Consider the following 27,693-nt stretch of genomic DNA (forward strand, 5'->3'; position numbering starts at 1 on the left):
TCAACCCTCTGGCATTTTCCCAGGCCAACAATTTGTGGTGGGAAAGAAATTCAATGATTTCTGTTAACAGCTATCAAACACAAGGAGTAGAATAGTACAAGTGATATCCTTTTACACTCTCTGCAAAAGAACTGAGGTAAAGGGCATCAAGGCAGGATGGCAACCCTTTATCCATCCACACAAGCTGCATGTGATTATTTGTTGGTTCTGTCAAACTATAAAACAGTCATTAGTCTACTTTGAGTAATGTTACAGAAATATGTATATGTGAAAGTTTCCTATTGCAATGCTGATTAATTAATAACTCTAAAAAGATCTGCTTCAAAATACAATAGGATGGTGTTTTATTAGAAATGACATAGGACACCGTAAAGAAGGTGTGATACAAGAGTTTCATAATCAAATATTGTTTGAATTAAACCTTGGGTCCTAAATATTGTTTACAAAAATATTGTATTGTTAGAGGTAATAATAGAAAAAGCTACATCCAGCGGGACAATAATTTTTTAGACATAGTTTAGGGCACCATAGTTAGGTCAGACGGTAGCTCTCAAAATGATATTCTCTCATCCAACCATAAGCGTAAAAAAAAAGACAACCTGAATAATATTAGCATAATGAGGATCTTCGCAATATTAAAAAAGCAGGCTTCTTTACAAGAATAAATGACTGACCAAATATATGTAACACTCAGAAGGTGTAGTGGTTGATGCAGTGGCAAATAATGATCTTGTGGGGCAAAGAGAAAATAATACTTTCAAAGATTAAAATATTTATCTGTTTGTGTAGCCTTTTGATTAGTGAAGGCAAATGTTTTGGATTTCTGACTCTTAGGTAGCAATGCTTTGCTGTTGTAGAAGCACATGAACAGTAATTGAAATGAACGGCTGGAAAGGTATGGGCGAGGAAGCTGTGAGGAGAACCTGACAGAATCATATGAGGATCCTTTCATCAAACCCTCAATCTAATAGCTGGGTTTGAAGCAGAATAAGGAAAAATAACATTTGTTTTTCCAGAAAGCCTCATTGATGGATTTTTTTTAATCACATTTGCCATTAAGCACTCGAAGAAAGCACCTCCAGTAAGAGGAATTAGCAACATAGTTCAAAGACTTTGGTAAATATATAAGTATGTGGAATTTCCCATTGCAGTACTCCTGGCTTCCTCGTGAATTTAGGAGTGAAGCAGGAGTACTTCAGCCTAAATGCTGGCTGATACCTAGAATTCAGGAATAAGCCATGAATACATCTCACAAAAAACTCTTGTCAGTTGCGCCCTCTATTCTTACAAACAAATGTGCAAACTGGAGAAGAATGTGCTTTATCATGAATATGTTATTTTTGCAAACTAAGGATAACTTCTCAGATATGCCATTATTCTGTTAGGAAATACTGTTTTACCTTCTGTTGTGCCAGTTTTCTCAGTGGGGATAAAGGCTCTGGTTTTCAAGGACTCTGGCATCATTCCTTGTGGTGCTGTTGGAAGAAAAACATTAACTGAGAATAAGTGTAAAAATAGGACTATAAATTATTTTACAAGGCAGGCAAAAGTTGTCAGTGTAATATTTGGCGATGTAGATATAAAAAGGTGCAAAGAATAAACGTTCAAACATATCCCACAATGACCGATTGCTATTTTGGTGGTGTGGTGTTTGGAGACAATTAGTGTTTTTGTTGCTATCAAACAGATTAAAATAATATAGGTGCCCTGTCATTGTTATAACAGAAATACAAGCATGAAGGCTGTGACAGTGCAAGGGTGACAAATGAATATTGTAATAACTAAAGGTCCTTTTCATAAAAAGTAAAATAATGAACATTTCCTCAGCTTAGAAATGAAAGAAGCATAAAAAAAGGATTGTTGACATCCTATACCCAGAGGCTTTCGTGCACTTTATGTCTTCTCACACAGCATGTTTTGCCTCGTGAAACAACTGACTCTCCGAATTAAACACAAAGAAGAGAATGTTGTAACACAAAATAATATCAAATGTGGGCTTTAGCCATAATGAAAGTACCAAAGGATTGTAAAAACATGTTTCACAGAAAATCTTCTTGTTGGCATGATTAATTCTATCCCCAGTGCAGTTCTTTCATTATTTACACCCAAACACTAAAATATCATATGTTATGTTGGTTTGTACAGCGCAGTAATTATCTCTAAGGATTGCAGCTTCTCTCAAGAGTTTGTCAGATAGAACACGCCATACAAACTGTCATAATGCATTTAAATGAGGAGATAAAGACCATCAACCAAATAAAGTGGAGGACACAACTTGAATTCAGTCCAAAAACAGAAATAAGAGAAAATATGACTTATTTTAAAATAAATATTTTCATATGCTTTGAGACCAAAATTGTGGCATTAGATATTTTCCATACCACGTGGACAAATCCAATTAATTGAGATTGCAAATATTAGAAGTCATACCAGGATTGCCCGATTGAGAAGAATGTTTTAAATAATCTACCACAAGGACAAACATGTACTGGTCAAAGGATTGTGTAGATTATATCCGGGGGTCTGAACAATTAAGCGGATAATGTTTTATAACATCTTAAATCAGCAAAAAAACAACAACGTTTTCTTATACTATTGTAGATTAAATATGGTACCTATGTAAACTTAATCCTCAGGACAAATTGCAATCTGAAAGTTCCTTCTTGGGGGAACTACAAGTCTCAGTACACATCGGAGAGGAAGCATACTGACGTGAACGCAAATAAGTAATTACATTTTGATTTGGAAATTCAGGAAGTAGGCAGAACGGTCCCATTATAGAAAACATGCACCTCTGCATTAATAATTACAAGGCAGATGAAGCATATGTTAGGAGGCAATGCTGCTTTTAAATTACAAATAAACTGAGTGATAAATGATAGTAAACTGTGAATAATGATGGAAGCTGTACTTTGTAATTAAACATAAATATTACAACAATGAGAAATCACGCAGAAAGCTTTTATCAATATAAACAATATTCCTCAAAATGAGAAATACAAAAATATAACAGAATGGCTCAATTAACAGAACCTGTGGGTCTACATCAACTACAGGACCCAGAAGCTGTCTCAGAGGATATGAAGCTGCCAGCAAGATGCTGATAAATAAATCGAGACAAATGAAGTGAAGAGAGAACTGATCCAATATGGATTACCTGTGGCTCTTCCACCTTTTTTCCAGGATACATTTAGACAATAATTTCCGATGAGACGATGGAATACTTTTACTGGATATCCCAGAATACATCTCAACACAATAGCCCTCATTTTGTGATTGGCGGTAAAAAACGCCTACCACGGCGGCGATGGCCGCCAAAAGACCGTCGCCGTGGCTGACATCAGGCTGCCATAATATGACCACTGCCGAATTTCCGCCACAAGAAGGGCGGAAATCCGGCTCTGGTCATGCTGGCGGATGGTGTTGCTGCTACCACCAGCAGTGCCATGCCAGTAGACCGCTGCCAGCCGTATTATGAGAAATAATACGGCCTGGCAGTGCTCTACTGGCAGGCACTGCTGGCGGTAGCATCACCCAATCCCATCCCCTGCCGGAAGACCCCCTGGGTTTAGGTAAGTCAGGATTCCGACAGGGGAGGGGGTGTTGTGTGTGTGTGTGGGGGGGGGGTGCATGAATATGTGAGTGTGTGCGTGCCTGCACATGAGTGTGTAGTGTTGATTGCGTGTGTGTGCATGTGTGAGACTGCATGTATGGATGCAAATGTGAATGAATGTCTGCTTGTAAGTTTGGATGTGTGTACGGATGTGTGTATGAATGAATGGATGCATGCATGTTTGAATGCATGTATGCCTGTGTGAGTGAGAGTGTGACTGCGTGGTGTGTGCCTGCGAGTGTGCGTGTATGAGAGGATTGGAAGGGGGAGAGTGTATGGAGGGGGTGGGTGGGGATAGTATGGGGAGTGTAAGGGGAGAGTGGCCTCCTACCAGTGACAAGGAAGGGATTCCCTGTCACTGGTAGGGCCTATCACCGTGGTTTTCGTGGCGTGCCGAACGCCATGAAAACCAAGGTGGTAGGCAGGGTCATAATGCCGCTGGCAGGAGAGTAGCAGCTGCCGGGTTGGAGATTGTTACCTCCAGCCTGAAGGCTGCTACCGTCATGGTGGTCGGTGTGGTACATTGGCAGGTTGGCTGCCAATGTCATAATGTGGGGGTATGTACCTCCAGCTTGTTGGCAGTACTACCGCCACATTAACACAGACTGCCGGGGTCATAATGAGCCCAATATTTTTAAAAAACATATTTTTATTGAGCAGAATCAAGAATCGATCAGCCACCTGAGACATATCAACACTTTTTAACACCTAGTACAGTGACAGACATATGAATAACAGACCACAGTGTAGGACAGCTGATCTCGAAGAAACAGTAATACTGAACTCAAGAAATAGCATAAGAAAAGATCATAAAGTGCTTTCTTGCCAATAAAGATTAAACTAGGAGGGTCACAAGTATGAAAACTTATTCTAATAGCAGCAAACCATGTAGTTAAGAGTCATTGTGCCTTCAAATAAATGGCAAAGTGCAAATGCCTAACAGACTGTATTGTAACAGCCATCACATATATACCAAGCTATCATATTAGAACCTAGAAATAGCATCAGATATCAACATGCCACCAGCATCTTTTGTGCAAATAGTAATGCAGAGATAGATCATAAAGTGCCAGCATACCATTTCAACCCGCAGCCCAAGATCCTTGTGTGCAAATACTAATGTGCAAATGTGCAAATACATACAGAACTAATATATGCAGAGATCACATGTAGCCAACATTAATATATATGCAATACAAAGAAGGATCATGTCATTTGTAGTTTCCACCATCCTTACCCACTAATTTATCACCTAAAATACCACTCAAAGAGAACTAATATACGCTCATGATGCCTGAATTAATGCAGTCAGCAGGCTGGACCCCAGAGCTTCCAATACCTCAATGAACTTCCATGAGGTTTGAAATCTTTTTAATCCCCCTATCCGTCTCGCATATGCATCTTCAAATTTCTTCATCCTGAGCATTTTATTCAACTGCTCCAGGAGTAATGGAACCCTAGATCTTCTCCAGTTCGGCAAGATCAGAGACCAAGCAACTACTGAGGCAATTAAATAAATACCAGCCCCCTTTTATCAATGCCCGACCTATGGTCCCTACTAACCAAAACAAAGTGTGCCGTCTCTGCTTCTGGAACTACTCTTATCTGGAGGGCAAGGCTTAGAGCAGCAAAGACTTTTGGCCAAAACTGCTCCAGCATCTGACAAGTAAAAAAGATGTATAGCCAACCTCCCAACCCCTGTTGCTGGCAGCGGAAATACTGATTCTCCACCAATGAAAACACTCTATGGAGAGTTTTGGGGTATAAAAGGCAATCTAATGAGATAAGAAGGAGATTCTTTTAAAATTAGTGACCCTTAATACCTTATGGCCCAGTATTGAAATGGAATTCCATTCATCCTCTGAAATAAAGCATTGTGTGGGCAGACTGATTTTTTCCAGAAAACCTTCCAGTTGACGCCTCTCTCCTTCTCCCCAGATTAGTTTGTATCATTTACCGACTCCCTTGAGTTACGATCTCACAAGTGATTGCATGACTGGATTGGGATCTGATCTGGATTCTGGGCAGTGATCTTTCAAAAAGTGAGTGATCTGCAGGAACCCCAGGAAACACAGTTTGGAGGAGTCACCACATCAAGCCTGTATTTATTTCCATGTAATATACTTTCCTACTAACAAAAGGCGGCTGAGTTCTTTAAACCCATTGGTATTCCAGAACCTTACATGCCTTTGTGGTATTAACAACCCTAAAAAACCTACACTCGTACGATACTCAATACCTCCTGAAATACTTTTGGATAGATGGAATTCTTGGAAACGAGGGCTCATCTCTTGCAGTACCTTGTATCTGGTTTTCTTGGGTTGCTTGGCTGTTTTGATAAACACTGGCATCTGCGTCACCCCTTCCACGAACATTTTATTCATAAAAAAAGATCAGTGATCTCATCTCAATCTATTGATCTGGCTAACAGATCCAGCAGAGTGGCATCATAATGTCCCCATATGGGGTAAAGTCAAAACTCCATGAATGGCATCTAACTGAAGTATAGACATTTTAATCCTAGAGGCCTTCATGTTTGTAACAGAAAGTCTGAAAAGTGCTTCTTTCCTTGTAAAATAGCTCTTTTTAATTTTGATGGGGACATTGATAAAGAGAAATAGCAACAATGGTATAATCAACATTTTAATAAGTGCTAATCTGCCCACTAATGTTAAGGGAAGCAGAGCCCATCTCTCCAGCAATCCCCTAATCTTTTTAAACATTGCCATGTAATTCAAGTGAAAAAGCTCAGAGTAATTACTTGTTACGAAAATCCCCCAGGTAGCTGATCAATTTTGATGAACTGGCCTGTTGCTGCAAACCAGGAGGGAGTTCACTAGCTGAAGAATTGAATAGAAGATATCAGTTTTAATCTGAATAATTTTGTACCCCCAGTCTCTTCAAACCGTGCAAGCTCCATAAGGGCCTCTTGGATGGTCTGCTCCTCTGGCCTAGGATATAAAATTATATTGTCCACAATTTTTTTAAATTTAGGCATCCTATCAAGCGGGTGACATTTCCTGATTCACCCAAATCCTAGCAGCTAAGGGCTCTATAAAAAAAGTAAATACATTTGAGAACAGAGGGCACCCCTTTCTCGTGCCTATTTATATTAACCACCCCTGCCAAGTTAGCATTCACATAGATCTTTGCTTGTGCCCCTTGATACAAATTCCGCAGCATCGTGATGAACCTAGTGGGAAAACCAAACCTCCCCAAACCATAGAACAGCTGGTCCCAGTGCCTGTATTAGGAACCCTGTATTAGTCATTATGACCCAACCTGCCACAGAACCAATCTGGGCATGATGTATTATTGCCTGCACTGCCAGGGCTATCTGTCTCACCCAAATTTTCATTAGCAACTTATAATCCGTATTTAATATACTAATTGGATGGTAGGAATTTACATCCTTGGGGCACGTATCCTTCTTCAGGAAACTAACAAACTTAGACTCCTCAAAGGATGGATGAACTTCCCCCATCTTTAACAAAATTAAACAACTTAGTTAAAAAAGGCACAGGCTCACTAGTGAATACTTTAAAAAACTCAGCCGGGAATCCATCTTTAACACAAGCCTTCCCATTTAGCATTGTGGCGAGGGCTTCATGAACCTCGGTCCCCCAAGTAAGAGTTTCACTCTGAACGGATGGCAACAGCGGAAGTTGGACAGACTGAAAATTATCAGTTATACTGGCCTGCGGAATTAAATGCTTGATTTCATACCTGGCTTTATAATGCTGCAAAAGAGCCTGAGACACTGCTGCCTTATTGGAGATAGGCTCCACAGAAACTGAATTCTGTAGCTGACTAATAAATGCACCCTCATGTTTCAGGCAAGCAGACTAGGCAAGATGTTTCCTGATCATCTGGCTTTCCTCATACACATGCTGCTGAAAAGCCCCAGAGCTATTAATCTCTTTGATAATAAAAAATTATCTGAGCTCATGCTTTACCTCAGGAAGATGGGCCTCTATACATAAATCATGGCTTTGGTGTCTATTCCTGGCCTGTAGGTTAGCATCGATTGCAGCTTGAAGCTCAGCTATATGCTTTGCCCACCCCTTTGATTGATACACCTTGTAGGCAATAGCCCGCCCCCAAAACTGTAGCCTTGAAGGCCTCCCAAACCAAAAAAAGTGGAGCTGCTCCCTTATTTAATACAAAGGAATCTTGAATGAAGACTCTATTATCTCCCAACTATTCTTGGTTGGTGAGAAGGTTCTGATTCAGCTGCCACCTGAGCCTTACCCTCCTCACAGTTTCCAACTCAAGAGTGAAAATAACGAGAGAATGTTCAGAAAATGAATTCTCATAGATATCTGAGCTGGCCCATTTAAGCAACAGAGAAATGAAAAAGTAGTCAATCGGGGAAGCAGTATGAAAGTGGCATGAGAAACATGTATATTGTAAGGCAGACAGGATGGTCAAAACACCAAGGGCCTTATTTATACTTTTTGGTGCAAAACTGCACTAACGCAGTTTTGCACCAAAACGTTTTGCACCGGCTTGCACCATTTTTTAGCACCAGCTGGGCACCATATTTATGGAATGGTGCAAGCCGGTGCAAAGGGTAGGCTAGCTTAAAAAAAATGACGTTAGGCAGTTTTGAGTCAAAATAAATGATTCTGACCAGATTAGCATCATTTTTTGACGTTAAGGGGCATATTTATACTCTGTTTGCACTGAATTAGCGTCATTTTTTTAAAAACTCTAATTCAGTGCAAAACTAACCCCATATTTATACTTTGGTGCTAGACCCATCTAGTGTCAAATTTATGGAGTCAAAGTCATTTTTTGGAAGTGGAAACCTACCTTGCCTTAATGAGATGCAACGTAGGCGTTCCCGTGCAAAAAATGACTTTATGGCCTTAACACCATATTTCTACTCCCAGGCAAAAATGGTGCAAGGGAGGGAGGAGGGGTCAAAAAATGGGGCAAAACTTGCTTTGCCCCATTTTTTAAGATATGGGTCAGGGCAGGCGTTAGGGGACCTGTGGGCCTATTTCCATGGTGGAACACCATGAAATAAGCCCAGAGGTGCCCTCCCTAGGCCCCAGGGGCACCCCCACCCACACTAGAGGGACTGCGAGGATGGCGGACCCCATCCCAGGTAAGTACAGGTAAGTGCATTTTATTTTTTTAAAGTGCCATAGGGGGCCCTGAAATGTGCCCCCATACATGGCACAGGGTGCAATGGCCATGCCCAGGAGACCCCTGTCCTCTGTGCTGGCCACTGGGGTGGTGGGCATGACTCCTGCCTTTTCTAAGGCAGGAGTCATGTGGCATGGTAGGTTTAGCACCATAAAATGACGCTAATCTGGTTAGAGTCATTTTTTTTTTTACTCTAACCTGCCTAAAGCCATTTTTTGGTGCTAAACCCTCTTCTTCTATACTGCCAGCCCCACCCGACTAAAGTCATTTTTTTAAACTCTAGCCTACCCTTTGCACCGGCTTGCACCATTCCATAAACATGGTGCCCAGCTGGTGCACAGAAATGGTGCAAGCCGGTGCTAAAATTTTTGGTGCAAAACTGAGTTAGTGCAGTTTTGCAGCAAAAAGTATAAATAAGGGCCAATATATTGTAAGTTTGCGCCACTTTTGCGGCAAAAAATTACGTTAATGCAGTGCAAAAAAGTATAAATCAGGGCCTTGGTGCTAGATGGGTCTAGCACCAAAGTATAAATATGGAGTTAGATTTGCACCGAATTAGAGTAAAAACAAATTACGCTAATTCGGTGCAAACAGAGTATAAATATGCCGCTGAGTATAAATATACCCCTAAATATGGCGTTAAGGCCATAGAGTCATTTTTTGCACGGGAACGCCTACCTTGCATCTCATTAAGGCAAGGTAGGTCTCCACTTTCAAAAAATGACTTTAACGCCATAAATTTGGTGCTAGAGGGGTCTAGCACCAAAGTATAAATATGGAGTTAGTTTTGCACCGAATTAGAGTAAAAAAAAATTACACTTAGGCCCATATTTATACTTTTTGACGCACAACTGCGGCAACGCAATTGTGCGTAAATTTTTTTACCGCCGGCTAACGCCATTCCAACGCTCCATGCGGGCGCCTTATTTATGGAATGACGTTAGCAGGCGCTGCGGACTGGTGTGCGTAAAAAAATGACTTACACCAGGCAGCGCCGGCGTATGGGAAAAGGGGGGTTGTGCGTCAAAAAATGGGGCAAGTCAGGTCTGAGGCAAAATTCAGGCCTCAAACCGGATTCGCGCCATTTATTTTTTACGCCCAACCTCCATTGACATGACTCCTGTCTTAGCAAAGACAGGAGTCATGCCCCCTTGCCCAATGGCCATGACCAGGGGACTTATGTCCCCTGGGCATGGTCATTGGGCATAGCGGCATGTAGGGGGGCCCAAATCAGGCCCCCCTATGCCACAAAAAAAATCGGAAAAAAATACTTACCCGAACTTACCTTTACTCCCCTGGGATGGGTCCCTCCATCCCTGGGTGTCCTCCTGGGGTGGGCAAGGGTGGCAGGGGGTGTCCCTGGGGGCAGGGGAGGGCACCTCTGGGCTCCTTCCGAGCCCACAGGTCCCTTAACGCCTGCCCTGACCCAGGCGTTAAAAAACGGCGCCCATCAGGCTGTGCGCCGTGCGCCTTTTTTTAAGGCCCACCCCCTCCTGTGCGTCAAAATGACGTCAGAGTATAAATATGGGGCACAGGCCTTAAAGTCATTTTTTGGAAGGGAACGCCTACCTTGCATATAATAATGCAAGGATGGTTCCCCCTTCCAAAAAATTACACACATGGTGGAATTTTGACGCCCGCGGTGTCGGACGTCAAAGTATAAATATGGGGCAGGGTTTGCGCCGATTGTGCGTCAACATTTTTGACGCACATTCGGCGCAAACAGAGTATAAATATGCCCCCAAATATGCCCCCAAGGATCAAGTAATTGAGCCTATTGTTTCAGAGCATACAGCACACTTTTCATCCGAAGTTTTAATTGTCTAGTTAGAAGTATCCCATGCTAAATCCTGAATGCAGCTAAAATCACCCCCTAAAATTATGAAGCTAGCCACCCCTAAAGCAATATTATAAATCTGCCTTAATTGTTCAGGGTCATCAAATACCAAAGCATAGTAATTGACCAAGTTCAAAGAGTTGCCATTCATGCTAGCTTCCAACCAAATTCACCTTCCCTAAGGATCTCTTGCCACTTGGGAAAGCTGCCATTCTAATCCTCTACCTAGATAAACAGGTACTCCTCTCATCGTCAGACCGGTTGAAGCACATTAGGCTTTCAAGTAGTACTTTGGGATAAATAATTTGGGGAAGTTACTTTACAGATGGGTCTCCTGCAAAAATAGCTCTTCTGGAGAAAGAAAAGTTAATCATCTAATAAGCACCCCAATACTTCTGCTTATTTAAAATGCCATTAACATTACACTAGATACATTTTGCATTAGATTCCATCATAGCAATAGTCTCTTCATGAATAGAGGCATTATCCCCCACATCTTACTAAAACATTGGTAATCTGATGTGATTCTCCTCATTTTCACTATAGATGGTAAGGTTGCCTCATACTGTATAGCAAACATTAAACAATCAGACAAGATTCTGCACATTATAACTGTGCATGCTGCACTCAACCCCTCACCCCCACGACCCAAAAGAAACCCAAATGCCAAGAAAAAAAACTCACGAAAAGAGGAATTTAATTTCCCACAATACCCCTCCTACAGTATCTCTGGCTACCCTGGGTACCATGACACTGTACCCTACAATGCTCATGTTCTCCCTCCTCTCTCAGCAACATCACACAACCATATGCAGCAACAAAATAAATCAGCGATATGAAGAGAGAAACCTCCTTGATTACAATAAACTGAAATCATTCCACTTATGGCAGAAAAGAAATCTGTTGTAAAAGCTCCTGAGCTTCTGAAATATTGACAAATATATGGCACTGACACTTAACCAACACTTTGAATTTAGATTGTTGGATGATAGATGCTTGACTCCCCTGTGCTTTAAGCAAGTATTTCTTTTTAATGAACTCCTTTCGACGTCAAGCAGACAAGGCAGACATCTCTGAGAAAATGCGACATTGGGGTATTTCAGGCTTAGACACCTGCTTCTGCCTAATTGCCTTAGCTAAGACCAATTCCTTAATTTGATTGTCAAGGAAGTTAACCAAAATGGTATGTGGAAATTTTGAATTAGAGGGACGTTGTGCCAGAACCAAATGTGCTCTTGTCATTGTTAGATAGCCAGCATATCCCAGAAGAACATGAGTTTTAATTTATGTGTTGACCCATTTCAGGGACCCTTTGGGATCCCTACTATATGAAGAATAGCCCTTTGTGAATGTTTTTCAAGTTCCTCTATCTTAAATTCCATTAGCGATGTTTGTTAATTGCAACTGACTGACATGTCTCTGCATAGTAGTAACTTGATCCTCCAGATCTGATATTCTGGACTCCACCTCCTCAACCTCTCTGGGAGCTAGGTGATCGTTTCTTCAACTTTGGAGAGTCAAAATCAGATTACGCATAATCTTAGCATGTCATTGTAATGTAACTGATTTAGGACACAGCTCTATTTGAACCTCCTGTTATGTGCCCAACAAAGGGCAGGAGAGCATCACTGAGTCAATCAGGATCTTCTACTCAGCAGGAGTAGTAAGCTCAGGGCCCAAGGCTAATGTTGTTTGCATAAGTGTGTTCCTGCTGCACAGAGAATCTGCACTTGCAAAGGAAGCCACGGAAGTGGGAGCTAGTGTAGTGGGAGAGGACTGCATAACTAAGGCATGTGAAGCCTCTAATACTCCTGAGACTGCTTTGCACTTCAAAAACAAAGGAAAACCTCAGCTTTAGACTGACTTGAATCAGGCTCTGAAAATGTCCCCATTGGGCCCCTAACACTCTTACTATTACAATCAGGGGACTTGTGGACTATGCCGGTAGTCCTTGAATCTGCCCCGTCTGAATTAAAACATCATCTGTCTTGACTGTGTCCTGTATAGGAGGATTTTCCTTGGAGCTCACTGAGGTTGCAGCCATCCTTAGCTCCTTTCACTGCTGTGAGCTGCTAATTACCCATGCCGCAGACTGCTCCTCATGTTTTTTAACTCTCTGCACCAAGGCTGAAACTTTCAAATTGCCAGCATCTGCTGCCTTAAAGTGTTTTTGCATAGTTTGCCATTGTTTAAACTCCTTTGACTTGCCCCCTAAGCATGGCCAAGGAACATCACAAGTTATCCTTTTAGCTGAGGTTTTAATTTTACGGGAACTAACCAGGGACCCTCAATCAGGTAGTCGAGCTGTACTAATAAATTATTCCTAGAGCATACAGCACAACAGCCCTCCTGGCAAGAAATCTGGCTGCCGAGTCCACTTTGACACTAGTCTGAAAGGAGACCCCAGGGTCCCCAAAGCCCTCGATACGGGTTACCCCAGCTGCTAATCAGCATACCAGTGCCCACATCGCTATGCGCATAAGCATGGGCGCAACATGCTCCATGCACCTCATTATTCTGCTTACTGCAGCAGGGGCCATACACTCGCCAAAAGCTTTCCCACCCTCTCATAGCCTCGGGACCTCCAAAGCATTGTAGCAATAAATTGCACAGCAGTGGATCAGCTCTGGTGCCAGCATCCACCCCCAACAGAAAGCGCAAAGCCACCACCACAACACTCCAACATTCCTCGGGCTCTGACAACTGCCCAGCAGTAATGGGTTTGCGTCAGGGAGCCACCGCTGCCCCCCTGGCTTCAGACGTTAAGCAGCACCACGGTAACCCATGTCCACTGCAGCAGAACCACTTCACGTGGAAAATGTCACCACGGAACCACTACTCTATGTGTCTTGGACCTTCCCAGCAGCTCCAGGGCAGAGAAGGAAACAGCGTAACAGGAGCGAAGGGTGATGAGTGCTTCAGAGGTGGTTCATGCAGGATTCACCCGCCTCCAATATCTCAAGACTCATAACTCTGTGGCCTTTGCGTGACACAGTATTTAGTGAGAGGATGAAATACAGGAAGGACATTTCAGACTTTGGTAAAGGTGTGTTTGATTTTAACTGGTTGTGCTGTGAAATGTGTAGTAGAAATACTGTATTCCAAAATTTTGACATTTCGAAAGTTACCTAATTCGGTTCTCCACACAGTATACTGGATCCTCAGTTTCCTTTGTTAAGGCACCTCTTCGCACATAAATTAGCAGAGTAAACAAAGTTTAATAAGTAATGGGGTGCACTCAATAGTTGAGTTCTGGATCAATTAAAAGTTACAGGGTTTTATAAAAAAATTAAAAATAAGAAGAACAGAGTTACTGCCGTAAAGGCTCTCATAGACACAATTATACATAGTGTGTAAAATCAATAATTATTCAAAGTCCCAAATGAGCAGCAATTTCAGAAAGAATTTGTGTAGCATCCCCAGTAGAATAGCTCATCTGTCTCACTTCTAAAATCAGGTGGTTCTTATACATAATTCCTGAAAAGGAAATTGGTACTACTGCAACATTATTGGGGTGTGAGCAAAATTATCATCTCATTAGCAAATCAGAACATGTTTGAACAAATGTGAAACATTTAACAAGAAGACTTTCTTTAAGTAAATGGATCCAGCAAAGAAACAAATGAGAGAGATATTTGTTGCAATCTTACATCCTCACTAAAGAAAGTTTTGTGGGCAAAAAAATACAGCAATGAAAATTAACTGATAGGATCTCAGTTTGACTGTGTATTATGGAGCTTGTGGGGAGAGGATGTGTGAAAGGGATAGAGGGGGTAGCAGGAGTAGGTGACAAATATGGCATCATCCTATTTTCTAAAATTGTGTTTTTTAGAGAAATGTGGCATAGCTAAAATCCATTATTAAACACACTTCTATACATCATGGGAATCTCGTTTCAATGGCAATTATGTTAATTCAGTCCATAAACATAAATGCAAGTGTGAAGAGACATATTAATCATCATTAATAATACATATGATAAAATCCCCAAAACATGTTTCCACAAAAGAACAGGGTTGTATGAAGTACATGATAACAGTTACAGTGAGTTTAAATGTAATTGTTTGACTGGAGTATATTATTAATGAATTTACTCACTGAGCACAGAAAAAATATTGCAGTTTTTTGTTGAGGCAGACCATGAGCAAAGATTTGTGCCAGAACGGTGAATTGCCAATAATGATTTTGAGAAAATTATGACTCTTAAATCAGAAAAACTTGAAGAAGGATTTGAAGCTAAGGCACTTTTGTTAGAAAAACAATCTTATTTTTATGGTACCTTCTCTTTATTTGTGGCAAGCCTGAAGGCATTTGCATTCAATTTTGTAGACGGTTTTAAAAGTATTGTGTGCCATATTAGGAGTGACATTTGTGCAACAAATTTTTGCCTGAGAGCATATGAAAATATTTATTTTGAAACCCACCATATTTTCTCTTGCACTTCTGCTTACAAATCGACTGCCCTTGCTGGACATCACTACATGTGTCTAAAGGACACTGTCCTTTCATTGAAACATTTTATGAAAGTTTGTATAGCTTATGATGAGTGAGGAGTTCTTGAAAGAAGACCACAATAGTACACACTGTAGAGTTTGTTTTTAAACAATGAAACCAGGGATTCTAAGTATAAATTGGACTATTTTCAAAAATAGTATTCTGTTCTGGTCTCATGAGGGTTTTCGATGTTAGCTCAGTTTCTTAAAGTCTCTTCGGGCTAGGGCCCTATCACTTGAAAGGCATTGGGACCTAATTGTTTATGACACCAAGAAAAGTTTGTATGAAACAAAATCTTTAAAAAACTTAAAAGTATCATTCCCTTAGCAAATCAGAACATAAGAATAATACACATCATTAGCTTAACACACAAGCATCATCCCCATTCTTTGAAAAACAAAAAGTATTCAACACACTCTATGCTAATGTCTTGAGGAGATGTTCAAACAAATATGAAACATTTAACATAAGAATTTTTCTCAGTAAATGAGTCAAGTGAAGAAACGAGTGAGATAGATATGTGTTGCAATCTTAAATCTGCCTCATTTTTGTGGGCAAAACAATACAGCAGTGAGACTACACTTCTATGACCTCAGCCACTACCACCATTATAAATAATGCACAAATTTGATCAATCATCCTTTGAAGAATTAAAGCGGAGAAAACACCAGAAGAGAACATGAATGACAATTCAACAACAAGTTAGGGGTAGTGGAGATGACATAACACACACTTTGGCTGGAATAACAACACAGGAAGTGACATAAAAGGACATTAATTGAAAAAACATTCATACTAGTTTCTATAAAATTGTGCAAAGTGTTTTCAATGCATTAAGGACCCCGGACTAATCTCTTTCTCTAGAGCAAATTGCCTACTGCTCAATACAAATTTTACTTTTTCTCTTTTTCAAAATTGTTTCTGTAAAACATTATAACAAAAGCCATTCAAAAATGCCCATCCATGCTCCTGCATGTGCACGGATAAGTGGCTACTTCAGGTTTTTTTGTAAATATTTATTAAAAGAAACATTTGAAAATGTACACCTTCTCGTAAACAGTTGTGTGGATGTTTAGTCAGCCATTTTTAATTGCTTTCTTGATGACATTTTATAAAAACAAATTCTAACGAACAAAAACAACAGCAAACTCATAAGATCAGGTGTCAAAGCTACTCCTGTTGGCCTTATTAATGCTTGTTGAGGAGCCATGGCTACAAACAAGGAATGTTGTTCCTACATGGCCATATAAAAGAAAATAATAAATTTATGAGTCTGGAGAAAGAGATAAGTTAAGGGTCCGTCACTGCATTATATCAGGACAGAGAGAGACCTTGTACTGTATGTGCAAGTTACAACAGAGAATGAGGGTGTTTGCTAAGCCCACAGTATGAGAACATTTTCATTCATTAGAGTGTGCATTTCATGCAAATAAGAATGTTTTTATTTCCAAAAATGTGATGAGTTACTATTTCTAGGATAGAGTGTATCAAGTGAAAGTAAGCATGGCTCATCAGAGATCCGTTTAGCATTTGTCCCTTGTGCAGCGATTGTGATCAAGGAATCCACGGGTAACAAGGGCAGAGCCATAGGTAGTTGAAGGCAAGCCAGGGGTCACAGCTGCAACTCCTGTCGACCCCAAAATGACATCCATGGAAGAGGTTGCAGGCGTGAAATATTGTAACATGCACAAATGTGATGCCCTATTGGATGCTCTGAACCAAAGAAGGCCGCTATTTGCTTTGCTAAATGATTACCCAGACCAACGGACCAGGAGACGTGTAGTGAAATTATTCACTATTTTATGCTTTGCAAAAGCGTTTGCATTAATCCGCACCACACACACATAGTGATTTTCATGTTACAGTTGTCCATAGTTGATGAAGGTCTAAATTAAATAAATATTCATGTTAAGTGAAATGTTTTCCTGTCTGCTTTGCTTTCTCTATTCTCTTGTATCAGGAGCCATGCTGCAGTAGTACATATTAATTAACATACATCAAAATGTTTTAGTTTCTGTGTGAATGTTTTTGTATATATTCCTTGGAGAGCTGACTAAAGGAATTCTGCACCTGCATGAAGAACATCCTTACCTAAGGGCATCATCTTACTATAAGGTATCTGCTGAAGGTCATGCAGCAGAGAATTCAATTGGCTGGGAATAAGCTGAACTGGTTTATCAGAGAATGTTCGATTCTGGTTGGTTGTCTTTAAGGGGAAAGTAGGGGGTTGATGTTCACTGAAGATCTGTACTACTTAATAGTGCATTGCTGTGTTAGTTAGAATGAGATAACCTTTTACACTTTCCTCAGAGGAGACACTTTCCTTTGCTCTTCATTGAAAGAGATAGATTCCTGGGCAAACGATTTTCACTTACTTGACTGAATATTCATTTGATTCTGCCTTTTAGAGTATTTAATTGTTGGCACATCCTGTCTGAGTTCTCCCACAAATGTCCTGATTTCTTTCGCTTAGCATGTTAGAGACCTTGCTTTCAGTGGAAGCTGAGCCTTCTTGATTTGCTTTATGACAACTTTAAGTGGTGTGTCTTTTATTTACTAACTTACATTGCTATGAATTGTGTCAACTGTTATACTCACACATTGACTACTGTTTTTCAACTACATTAATTGAATTGCATTTGTAACTTTGTTAATCTGTTGATAAACCTTTATGATTTGCAAATCTACTATTTACTATCATCATTAGGGACCAAATGTGCTTTACTGTAACCCATTGTACTTGAATTTTTGATATACCTCTCAGTCTGGGACTTAGGGTCCATCCACTCAAGTGCAGTTCATACTTGAGTTTACACCAATGATCTTCATGGTGAAAAAACACTGCTCCACACAGAATAACATTTACCATTTTTAAGGACTTCATTGAAATAACCATGACATTGAGCAACTTAAGAAGGTGTGCTAATAGCAGGGAGCTTTCTTCTGGTTGCCTTTGAAAATATAATGATTTGAAAGTCAATACTTGAACTTTGTTCTGAATCGTGCTGGGCAATGGAGATAAATGTTGTGGTTAAACATGGATGAGGTACAGGGTGTCCATCAGAAAAGATTTTGGACATTTTTAGTCTTGTCAAGATCAGCATTGGTTTTGTAAAGTTCGTGGAGGATGCAAACATCCAATGCACTGGAGTTGGATACCAAGCATGTCTGGGAGAAAGGAATTCTCAGACTTTTTAAGCTGATGTTTTATTCACCAGGTAGGTAGTAGACATGTGTTAGGTTATTAGTTGCAAAACATTGACATTAGTGTTGTTAAATATTCTGGGATTTATGGCCTTATTGTAGATCATGGAAGAAACAGTTGGGGGGTTTAGATGACATGTTTTTCAGCAATTCAGTCATAGTGGCTTGGACGCATGGAAAACTAACTATTTCATGATGGTAACCGCGGTTGTAGGAGGTTGTTAGCCCCTTAAAATTGCCTAATTTCATTTGGCCAGATATTCTAGACCTGAAATTACTGGGTCCACAAAAATCAGACTCAGTAATTTCTGATCTTGATACACTTGACACAGTTTTATCTGGTGTGACTTTGTACCCATTACTATTGTTCTGGCTGGTAAAAGGCCTGGGGCTGTGAGAGACAGGCACAAATCTCCTTCTTGGCCAGTCCAACAGAAGTGGGAGCAAACAACGCTCCCACCAAACTCTTCAGACATTCACCCAGTCCAGCGGACATCTGACAAGCAGCAGCAGAACTCCCTGGCCAAACAATACCTTGGGTTAGCCAAACCTTAGCCCAGCTTTCAGGTGGCCAGTGGCTGCACCCTCCTCAATCCGACCAAATGCTATTCCATCCCACAAGAAGCAGGTGGTATAGGCCAAAGGAAAATTCTTACGGCTGACAGCATCATACCAGGGCACCAGCTGTACAACCAGGAGTACCAAGGGACAGATTTAAGAAAGGTGGCGCTGCACCCAGTGCAGAGCCACTTTATTTGCACCCCTTAGAGCCCCCATACCACAACCATGTGTGCGCTGTATTTAGAATATGGCACACAGTGGTTCAGGGTAGGTGACAATAGCATCAGAATTTATGACTCTATTGATGTACTGCTCAGGAGAAGCGCCAAAAATGTTGGCGCTAACCCTGAACAGTACATAGGGGCCCAGTATATATAATGGTGTGTCCCCTTTTAACGCCTTCTATGAGGTGTAAAAAAGGGTGGAAAAAATTGCACTATTTGTCATTTTTTCAGCCCCCCTAATGGTGAAACACCCCCTTGCATACATTATGCTTGGTGCAGGCATAATTTGGTGCAAGCAATTACAAATAGCGCAATGTATGCATTTTGTCACTGTAAATCTGGAGCAGCGATTTTGACCTCGTTGAGCGACAGCGTAAAATAAAAATGATGCTAATGTGGCGCAAGGAGGTGCTAGGCCCTATTGAATCTGGGCCCAAGAGCTTATCTCTCCATATCAACCGGGAAGCCTCCTTGCGGCCACACAACCCCACATCTAATCTTTCCCATTTACCATGTGCTCAAATCAGGTGGTAAATGGGGGCTATTTATGTGGCCGAAACAGAAAAACTGTGTGGAATGTGACCTGCAAAGAAACATGTCTCCATAGTTATTCCCCAATCTGGCCTGCTACTCTTGTGAATGGATGGTTCAGGGATTTAATTACCAGACAAAATGGTCATTCTTGACCCCTGAATAGCTTATCTTGTAATTATGAGACTTTTCATCCTTAACGTAGTCTCCCTTAACTTTTTGCCTGTTTCCCAGATTATTGATGTATGCTGGACTCAGTTTTTGCTGTTTTTGTTACTCTTGGCACTTTATTACTGCTAACCAGTGCTAAAGTGCAAGTGCTCCTATACAAATTGTGTAGGTAATTGGTTCATCCATGATTGGCATATTTGATTTACTAGTAAGTCCCTCATACAGTGTGCTAGAGGTGCCCAGGGTCTGTATATCAAATGCTGCTAGTGGGCCTGCAGCACTGGTTGTGCCACACATATTACTAGCTCTGTAAACATGGCTCAGACCTGCCACTGCAGCGTTTGTGTGTGCAGTTTTAAACTGTAAATTCAACTTGACAAGTGTACCCACTTGCCAAGCCTAAACCTTCCCTTTTCTTACATGTAAGACACCCCTAAGGTAGGCCCTAGGTAGCCCAAAAGGCAGGGTACAGTGTGTGGTTAAGGTAGGACATATAGTAATGTGTTTTATATGTCCTGACAGTCCTGACAGTAAAATACTGCTAAATTTGGTTTTCATTGTTGCAAGGCTATCCCTCTCATAGGTTAACATGGGGGCTACCTTTAAATATGATAAGCAGATTCCCTTTGGGAGCGGATAGACGTGGAGTTTGGGGTCTCTGAGCTCACAATTTGAAAGAACATCTTTTAGTAAAGGTGATTTTAAGATTGTGTGTTTGAAAATGCCACTTTTAGAAAGTGAGCATTTTCTTGTTTAAACCATTTCTGTGACTCTGCCTGTTTGTGGATTCCCTGTATGGGTCAGTTTGACAGTTGGGATGGTTGCACCTTTCACTAGACAGTGACACAAAGGGAGCTGGGGTGTAGCCTGCATATCCTGATGAGTCATCTGTGCTAGGAGGAAGGGGAGGAGTTGTCACTCACACCTGAAAGGGCTGTACCTGCACTCATACAATGCAGTCTCCAACCCCCTGATGTGTGTCTGGGTCCTGGCCTGGGCAAGGCAGGATTTCACTAGCAAGAAAGACTTTCCTTTGAAGTAAGCCTACTTCAAAGGGCAAAATGGGTATAAAAAGGGCACCCAAAACCACACACTTTAGAACACTTCTGGAAACCAAGAGGAACCTCTGCCTGGAGAAGAGCTTAAGAGCTGACGAAAAAGAGCTGCCCTGCCTGTGACTGTGCTTTGTGGAATTATCCTGCAGTTGCTGTTTCTGCCTGTGCTAGAGGACAAAGACTGGACTTTGTGTGCCTTCCTTCTTGTGAAGAACTCTCCAAGGGCTTGAGTTAGAGCTTTCCTCCTGTTGTTTGAAGTCTCGGCGACAGCAAAGACTTCTCTCTGCCAGCACCTGGAGCCTCTGCTGGGACTCCTACTCTGCCAAGTGGTGCCCATCCAGCCCAAGAGTGAGAAATCCACGCACAGACCGTGAAAGGATTGATGCAACTCTGATCCACGGGTGAAAAATCTACACACTGCTAGCTTCGCTGCTGAAAATTGATGCTCGCCTGCAGCGCGGCTGGAAGATCGACGCACGCAACTGGAGAAACAACACGCTGCATCGCTGACGGAGGATGGTGAGATCGCAACCCGTGCCGCTTAGTTTTCGGATCACCGTGCGGCAGGGTTTCTGACGCAAACATCGCTGGGTGTGTGAAAACGACGCAAGGCCTGCCGGGACGCGAGAGTTCGGTTCAAATCGACACTTCGCTCTCCTGCGGAGAGAAGAAACGATGCACGCCGACTCGACTGAAGGAGAAACAACGCACGGTCTCGCTCGTGAGTGATATTGATGCATTGCAAGACCCTTATGATGCACACTCGCGCATGCAGGGTTATTTTTGATGCACCCAGGTACATTTCCACACTAACAGCGTTGATGTTGTGTTTATAATTACAAGAAGACTCTTTTTGGTTTTTAATTTATATCTTGACTTGTGTATTGTGGATTTGTATCGTTTTGGTCTTGTATTGTTTAGATAAATATTTTCTATTGTTTCTAAACCTGTGTTGTGTCATTTTGTAGTGTTTTCATTGAATTACTGTGTGTGTTCATACAAATACTTTAGACCTAGCACTCTGAAGTTAAGCCTACTGCTTGTGCCAAGCTACCAAGGGGGTGAGCGGGGGTTAGCTGAGGGTGATTCTCTTTTACCCTGACTAGAGTGAGGGTCCTTGGTTGGACAGGGGGGTAACCTGACTGCCAACCAAAGACCCCATTTCTAACAGTAATCAGAATCTAATTGAAGAGAAGACAAAGTCAGTCACTTACTGAAATAAACAAATTCATTTCATGGAATGGTTACCAGGAGGAGTCAGTGTGAAGTGGCCAGAGATATCCAACGGTTTATTTCTTGTTCATCTGGACACTCTCACCCAAGGATGCAGTGCAATCCTATAGACTCACTGCCCATCAGATTGGAGTACCCCAGGTGGCAGAATATTTCACTATCCATGCACATACAAGCACCGTTTGGTGCATTAAGTTCTTGGACATTTCTTTCTACATCCTTGTCAGGACTGCCAGATTTTGCCATACATGAATTGGGTGATTGGTCTGACATACATTCACTGAGGCCCAGTGTCAGTTGGGTCTGTCAAAGGTTTTCAACAGAGGAGGCTTTACTGCAGTTCCCCCAACTATAAGTAGAACAGGGAAGCTGAATGTTTGATAGACAGGGACAGGAGTACCCTGTCAGCCAAGCTCTAAATAATTCCTTCAGTCTTTTGATTTACTGATACTTGAAACATACTAAGGCATGCCTTGAAAAAATTAACACATAGACCGATTAAAAAACCTTAAAAGTAGTCCATAGATAATTTAACAAATCAGCTGCCTATCTTAAGAATTGAGGGTCATGCACATCACCTGAAAATTCAGTCAAGTTGGACATTTGTGATGCCCAGAGTCTGACTTGCTATTTTGACAATCTGACATTTTCCTGGTGTGCTGCAGGCTAAGGATTGCTTTCTGCGCTGGGCTGCCATGTCCCAAACATGAAAAAACCCAAAGGCCCCATTCTAGTCATGGCCTCCTGAGTGGCTGGCTGGTTTGAACAGGGCTAATTTTGGTTTCCAATCGCACACTTGGGATGCCAGCAAGGAATTATCCTAAGGTATGTTAATTGAACTTAAGAATGAGAATATTTGATGCTGGTTTGGGTTAGGCAGTCATTTTGAGACACTTTCAGAGTTTCATCTGACAAACTGTTAGGTACTCATTACAAGTGGGGCAAGGGGGGTAATTCTTATGCCATTGTAAACACCTGTGCAATACTCTGAATTCAGAAAAGTGTGGTAAACACCTATCCTCTACAGTTTTCCCTTGCTGAATTTCAATAGGCCTGGTTTGACAAAATGTACAGGGATAAAAATGTGCACAGTATCGGACACATGATCGATTTGGTGCAAAAACTTGAATTTCAGATGTACTTTTTCATTTTCTAGGTGAAAACTCGCTCTACACTGCACCTGGTAAATACAGCATGCTGGGGGGGTTAGTATTTGCAAGGCGTAATATATAACCCATTGGTTCATGCCCAGCTTTAAGTGTGGACCTAATAAGTAATATACCCTAAAGCCTTTATTTGCTTTGTGACTGCAGTGTTTCAGAAGGGGCCTGTGGTGAAAGTGACTAATAAACTCAAGGTTTCTATAAATACATAGCCAATAACTTACAAAGCAGCAAGAGCATGGTTTGCAAGGGACCTAGGTGAGATAAGAAAGGTTCTACCTGCATGTGAAAATTGCATGCGGCTTCTATGGGTGTGGAACAGCTGTACTACAGTGTCACCCTTGGGGGGTAAATGATGCTGATAGAAATGTTTTGTTTCATCCTCAGAGGAGGAGGGGGAGTACATCATCACTCTTAATATTACACATATTATTAGTAGTACTATGAAACTCAATGTAATGTAATGTAGCTTCGAAAGTATAAAATGCTGAGTACACCCCTTTAGCAGCGGTATTGTATTTATCGATGGGCACTATTTAGTAGCAGTCCATAAGCTAAAATTCTAAAATCCTCTTCATTAGAGGCTGGAGATTCACATGAGCACTGTTAGACCTGACAGCCTTAGGGAGGTCTTTCTTCAAACATTTTGCCTATCTTGCCTCACTTTTGTTGATCTGTTTTTGTTGGCCTTAGAACTCTGGGCACTTTACCACTGTTAACCAGTGCTAAAGTGCATATGCTCACTTCCCTAAAACATGGTAATATCGGTGTATCCACAATTGACATATTTAGTCCCTAGTAAAGCGCACTATATGTGCCCCTGTAAAATAAATGCTGCTAGTGGCTCTGCAGCACTGATTGTGACACTCACTTAATAGCCCTTTAAACATGTCTCATGTCTACCACTGCAGAGCCTGTATGTGCAGTCACACTGCTATGTTAACCTGGCATTTAAAACCCTTTACCAAGCCTTACTCTCCCCTTTTATTACATATTAGATACCCCATAGGTAGGCCCTAGGTAGATCATGGGGCAGGGTGCAGTGTAAGTGAAAGGCAGGACATATAGTCCCTCATTCCAACCCTGGCGGGCAACGGAAGCACCGCCAACAGGCTGGCGGTGCTTCCAGGGCCATTCTGACCGCGGCGGTAAAGCCGCGGTCAGAAAAGGGGATCCGGCGGTTTCCCACCAGATTTCCCCTGGCCCGGAGAATCCTCCATCCGCCATGGGGATTCCGACCCCCTTCCCGCCAGCCTGTTTCAGATGGCGGGAACGAGTGTCATGGGGCCCCTGGGGGCCCCTGCACTGCCCATGCCACTGGCATGGGCAGTGCAGAGGCCCCCTAACAGGGCCCCATTAAGATTTTCACTGTCTGCTTTGCAGACAGCGAAAATCGCGACGTGTGCAACTGCACCCGTCGCACCCCTGCAACTCCGCCGGCTCCATTCGGAGCCGGCTTCATTGTTGCAGGGTCTTTCCCGCTGGGCCGGCGGGCGCCCTTTTGGCGGTCGCCCGCCGGCCCAGAGGGAAAGTCGAAATGACAGTCTTTTGACTGCGGTGCGGTCTTTCAACGGGGTTACTTTGGCGGGCGGCCTCCGCCGCCCACCAAAGTTAGAATGACCCCCATACTCTGTAGTTGTACATGTCCTGGCAGTGAAAACTCTCACATGTGTTTTTCACTACTGTGAGGCTTACCCCTCTTATAGGATAACACTGGGGATTCCTAAAGTCATTTAATAAGTACAATTTCTGAGAAAGAGTAGGACTGTCATATTTGATACCTATGGACTTGTAATGACAAATCCTCCTTAATGGTAAAGTTGGATTTATGATTACAACTTTAAACTTTCCTCTTGTAGAAAGTCAGCATGTTTCTGCTCTTAAGCCTAGTGTGCCTGTTGCCTGCTTCCAATGCCTCTCTGGGCTGGGTCACAGCTGGTCTTTGTGCATTCCCTCTAGACGGTCACACACAAAGGGATATGAGGTGTGCACTATGGGCCATTCATATCCTGATTGGCATCACCAGGCTGATGGGCTATCCTGGGCAGGATTGGAGGGAGGAGCTGACTCTTGCACCTGGATAGAGCTGTCCCTGTCCCCACACAAAAAGCTGCATAACGTACTGTGATTGAAGCCATGTCATGAAAAGAGAGGTCCAGTGTGTACTTCAAAGCCCCTCTTTGAAGTTACCTCCCATTTCAAAGGCACCAATGGGCATAAGTACTGGACTTCTGACCCTATTACATCTATATCCTTCTGGACCTGTGGATACTGTGTCATGAAGAAGCACTGCTATGCTGCTACAAGAACTGCTACTCTGCTGAACTGCTGATCTGTAAAGATTGCTTTCTTGCCTGTGTTGACCTGCTGCCCTCTTTGCCTAGGAGAGAAGAACTGCACCCACATCATCCCCAGAACCAAACTGAATCCAAGGGCTTGCTGGCTTGCCTCCTGTTCTGCTGTCTCAGGGACATCAAAGACTACCTGCATCTCTCCAACCCCACTACAGTCTTTGAACTCTGCTAAATGAAGTTCTGTCCTACCAAGTGGTGCCAATCCAGTCCAGTCCTGGGCCCTTGGAAGTTGGTTTCCTGGCTGTCTCTGCTTAAACACATGCATTGTCATAAATTTGGCGGCCATAATGACACATGTCCTTTCGATGCCGACACGTTGCTGAGCTTCAAGGACATCCCCTGCTGCAAGGCTCAATGACGATGCATCACCACATCACAGAGGTTGTCTGACAACACATCTCCGATGCATCACCTACATGGCCAGGATCGATGACGGCATATGGACACCTGCTCCTTGCATCGCTCCTCACATCACGCCTTGAAGTCGACGCATATCTATACCTAGGTACTGTTTGCAGCGTGCCTTGCGCGGCCCATGCATCCAACCTGCACTCCGTTGCAGTCAAACTAAACTTTGAGATTTACCACAGTCAAATGTGACCAGACAGCCCCATTTGGTGCTTTATGTTTCTAAGCACTATGAGGGTCATAGGGCCGGGGACCGCGGATGCACCGCCAACAGGCTGGCGGTGCATCCAGGCCAATTCTGACCGCGGCGGTAAAGCCGCGGTCAGAAAAGGGAAACCGGCGGTTTCCCGCCGGTTTTCCCCTGGCCTGCAGAATCCTCCATGGCGGCGCTGCAGGCAGCGCCGCCATGGGGATTCCGACCCCCTTCCCGCCAGCCTGGTTCTGGCGGTTTTGACCGCCAGAACCTGGCTGGCGGTAACGGGTGTCGTGGGGCCCCTGCGGGCCCCTGCAGTGCCCATGCCACTGGCATGGGCACTGCAGGGGCCCCCTAACAGGGCCCCACAAAGATTTTCAGTGTCTGCATAGCAGACACTGAAAATCGCGACGGGTGCAACTGCACCCGTCGCACCCTTTCCACTCCGCTGGCTCCATTCGGAGCCGGTATCCTCATGGAAGGGGGTTTCCCACTGGTCGGGTGGGCGGCCTTCTGGCGGTCGCCCGCCAGCCCAGCGGGAAACTCAGAATGACCGCCGCGGTCTTTTGACCGCGGTACGGTCTTCTGGCGGTTCCCGCTTGGCGGGCGGCTCCGGCCACCCGTCAAGATTGGAATCACCCCCTATATTTGCAGATATTCTTTAAAAATTCATATCTCGACTACTACTTATTGGATTTTTGTCCTTTTGGTCTTGTTTTGTTCAATAAAGTAAGACTAGGTTTGGTATATATTTGAGTGATGTTTTCACTGTTTTACTGTTCGAGTTGTTGCACAAATACTTTATACACTGCCTCCCAATTTCAGCATGAATTATCCCTGACATTTCTAATACCACAAATGCAACCATTTTGTTCCCACATATCAGCTTACCAATGTCTGAAAATGTGCATGTTTAGCTGTCAATCACAGGCTCTTCATCAAATGAAACCCTACTTGTATTCTGAAATACCATGATTAGAAAACAAGCATTATCTGGGACACAAACATCAACTTTTCATTTTCATCACATACCAGCGATATCCATCACATGGCAAAATGCCCATGGCATGATATATGGGATGATTAGAATTTTGTATGAAGTCCCATAATATGGCAAAATATGTCTCGGTTGTACTAGGAATAGCCAGACTGTTCATAAGCATGCCCACAATATGTCAGACATTGGCCATTATTATGCTAACAGTCGCCAGAATGCTCTTGTGAATACCCATAATATGTCAAAGTTAGGCCACTATTATTACAAGAATGGGTACAGTTTGTTAGAATGGTCATCCAATGTCATGTATGTGCCATTGTTGGGTCTGGTATAGCCAAACCATTCCACAAACACCTTCAATATCTCAATTAGTTGTCAGCATTTTGCCCTGGATTGCTAAAATCTTTCCACAATGCCCTCAACATATCAGGTATGAGCCACTATTATGCAAGGGAAAGCCAAAATGTTGCCCCCAAATTTTTAAAGATAAGCTACTATTAT

General features: G+C 42.5%; 1 protein-coding gene across 16 annotated transcripts in view; it reads right to left on the reverse strand.

Annotated features, from left to right (window-relative positions):
- ABI3BP (ABI family member 3 binding protein) overlaps positions 1-27,693 on the reverse strand; it is a 2,083,720-nt gene that overhangs the window by 584,019 nt on the left and 1,472,008 nt on the right. For all 16 annotated transcript variants that reach the window (XM_069204834.1, XM_069204837.1, XM_069204832.1 and 13 more), the window contains one exon: positions 1,401-1,475. In XM_069204834.1, coding sequence (XP_069060935.1) covers positions 1,401-1,475 — 75 coding nt within the window. The remainder of the gene's footprint in view (positions 1-1,400; positions 1,476-27,693) is intronic.

This window comes from Pleurodeles waltl, chromosome 8 (genome assembly GCF_031143425.1).
Source record: "Pleurodeles waltl isolate 20211129_DDA chromosome 8, aPleWal1.hap1.20221129, whole genome shotgun sequence".
Classification (NCBI taxonomy): domain Eukaryota; kingdom Metazoa; phylum Chordata; class Amphibia; order Caudata; family Salamandridae; genus Pleurodeles; species Pleurodeles waltl.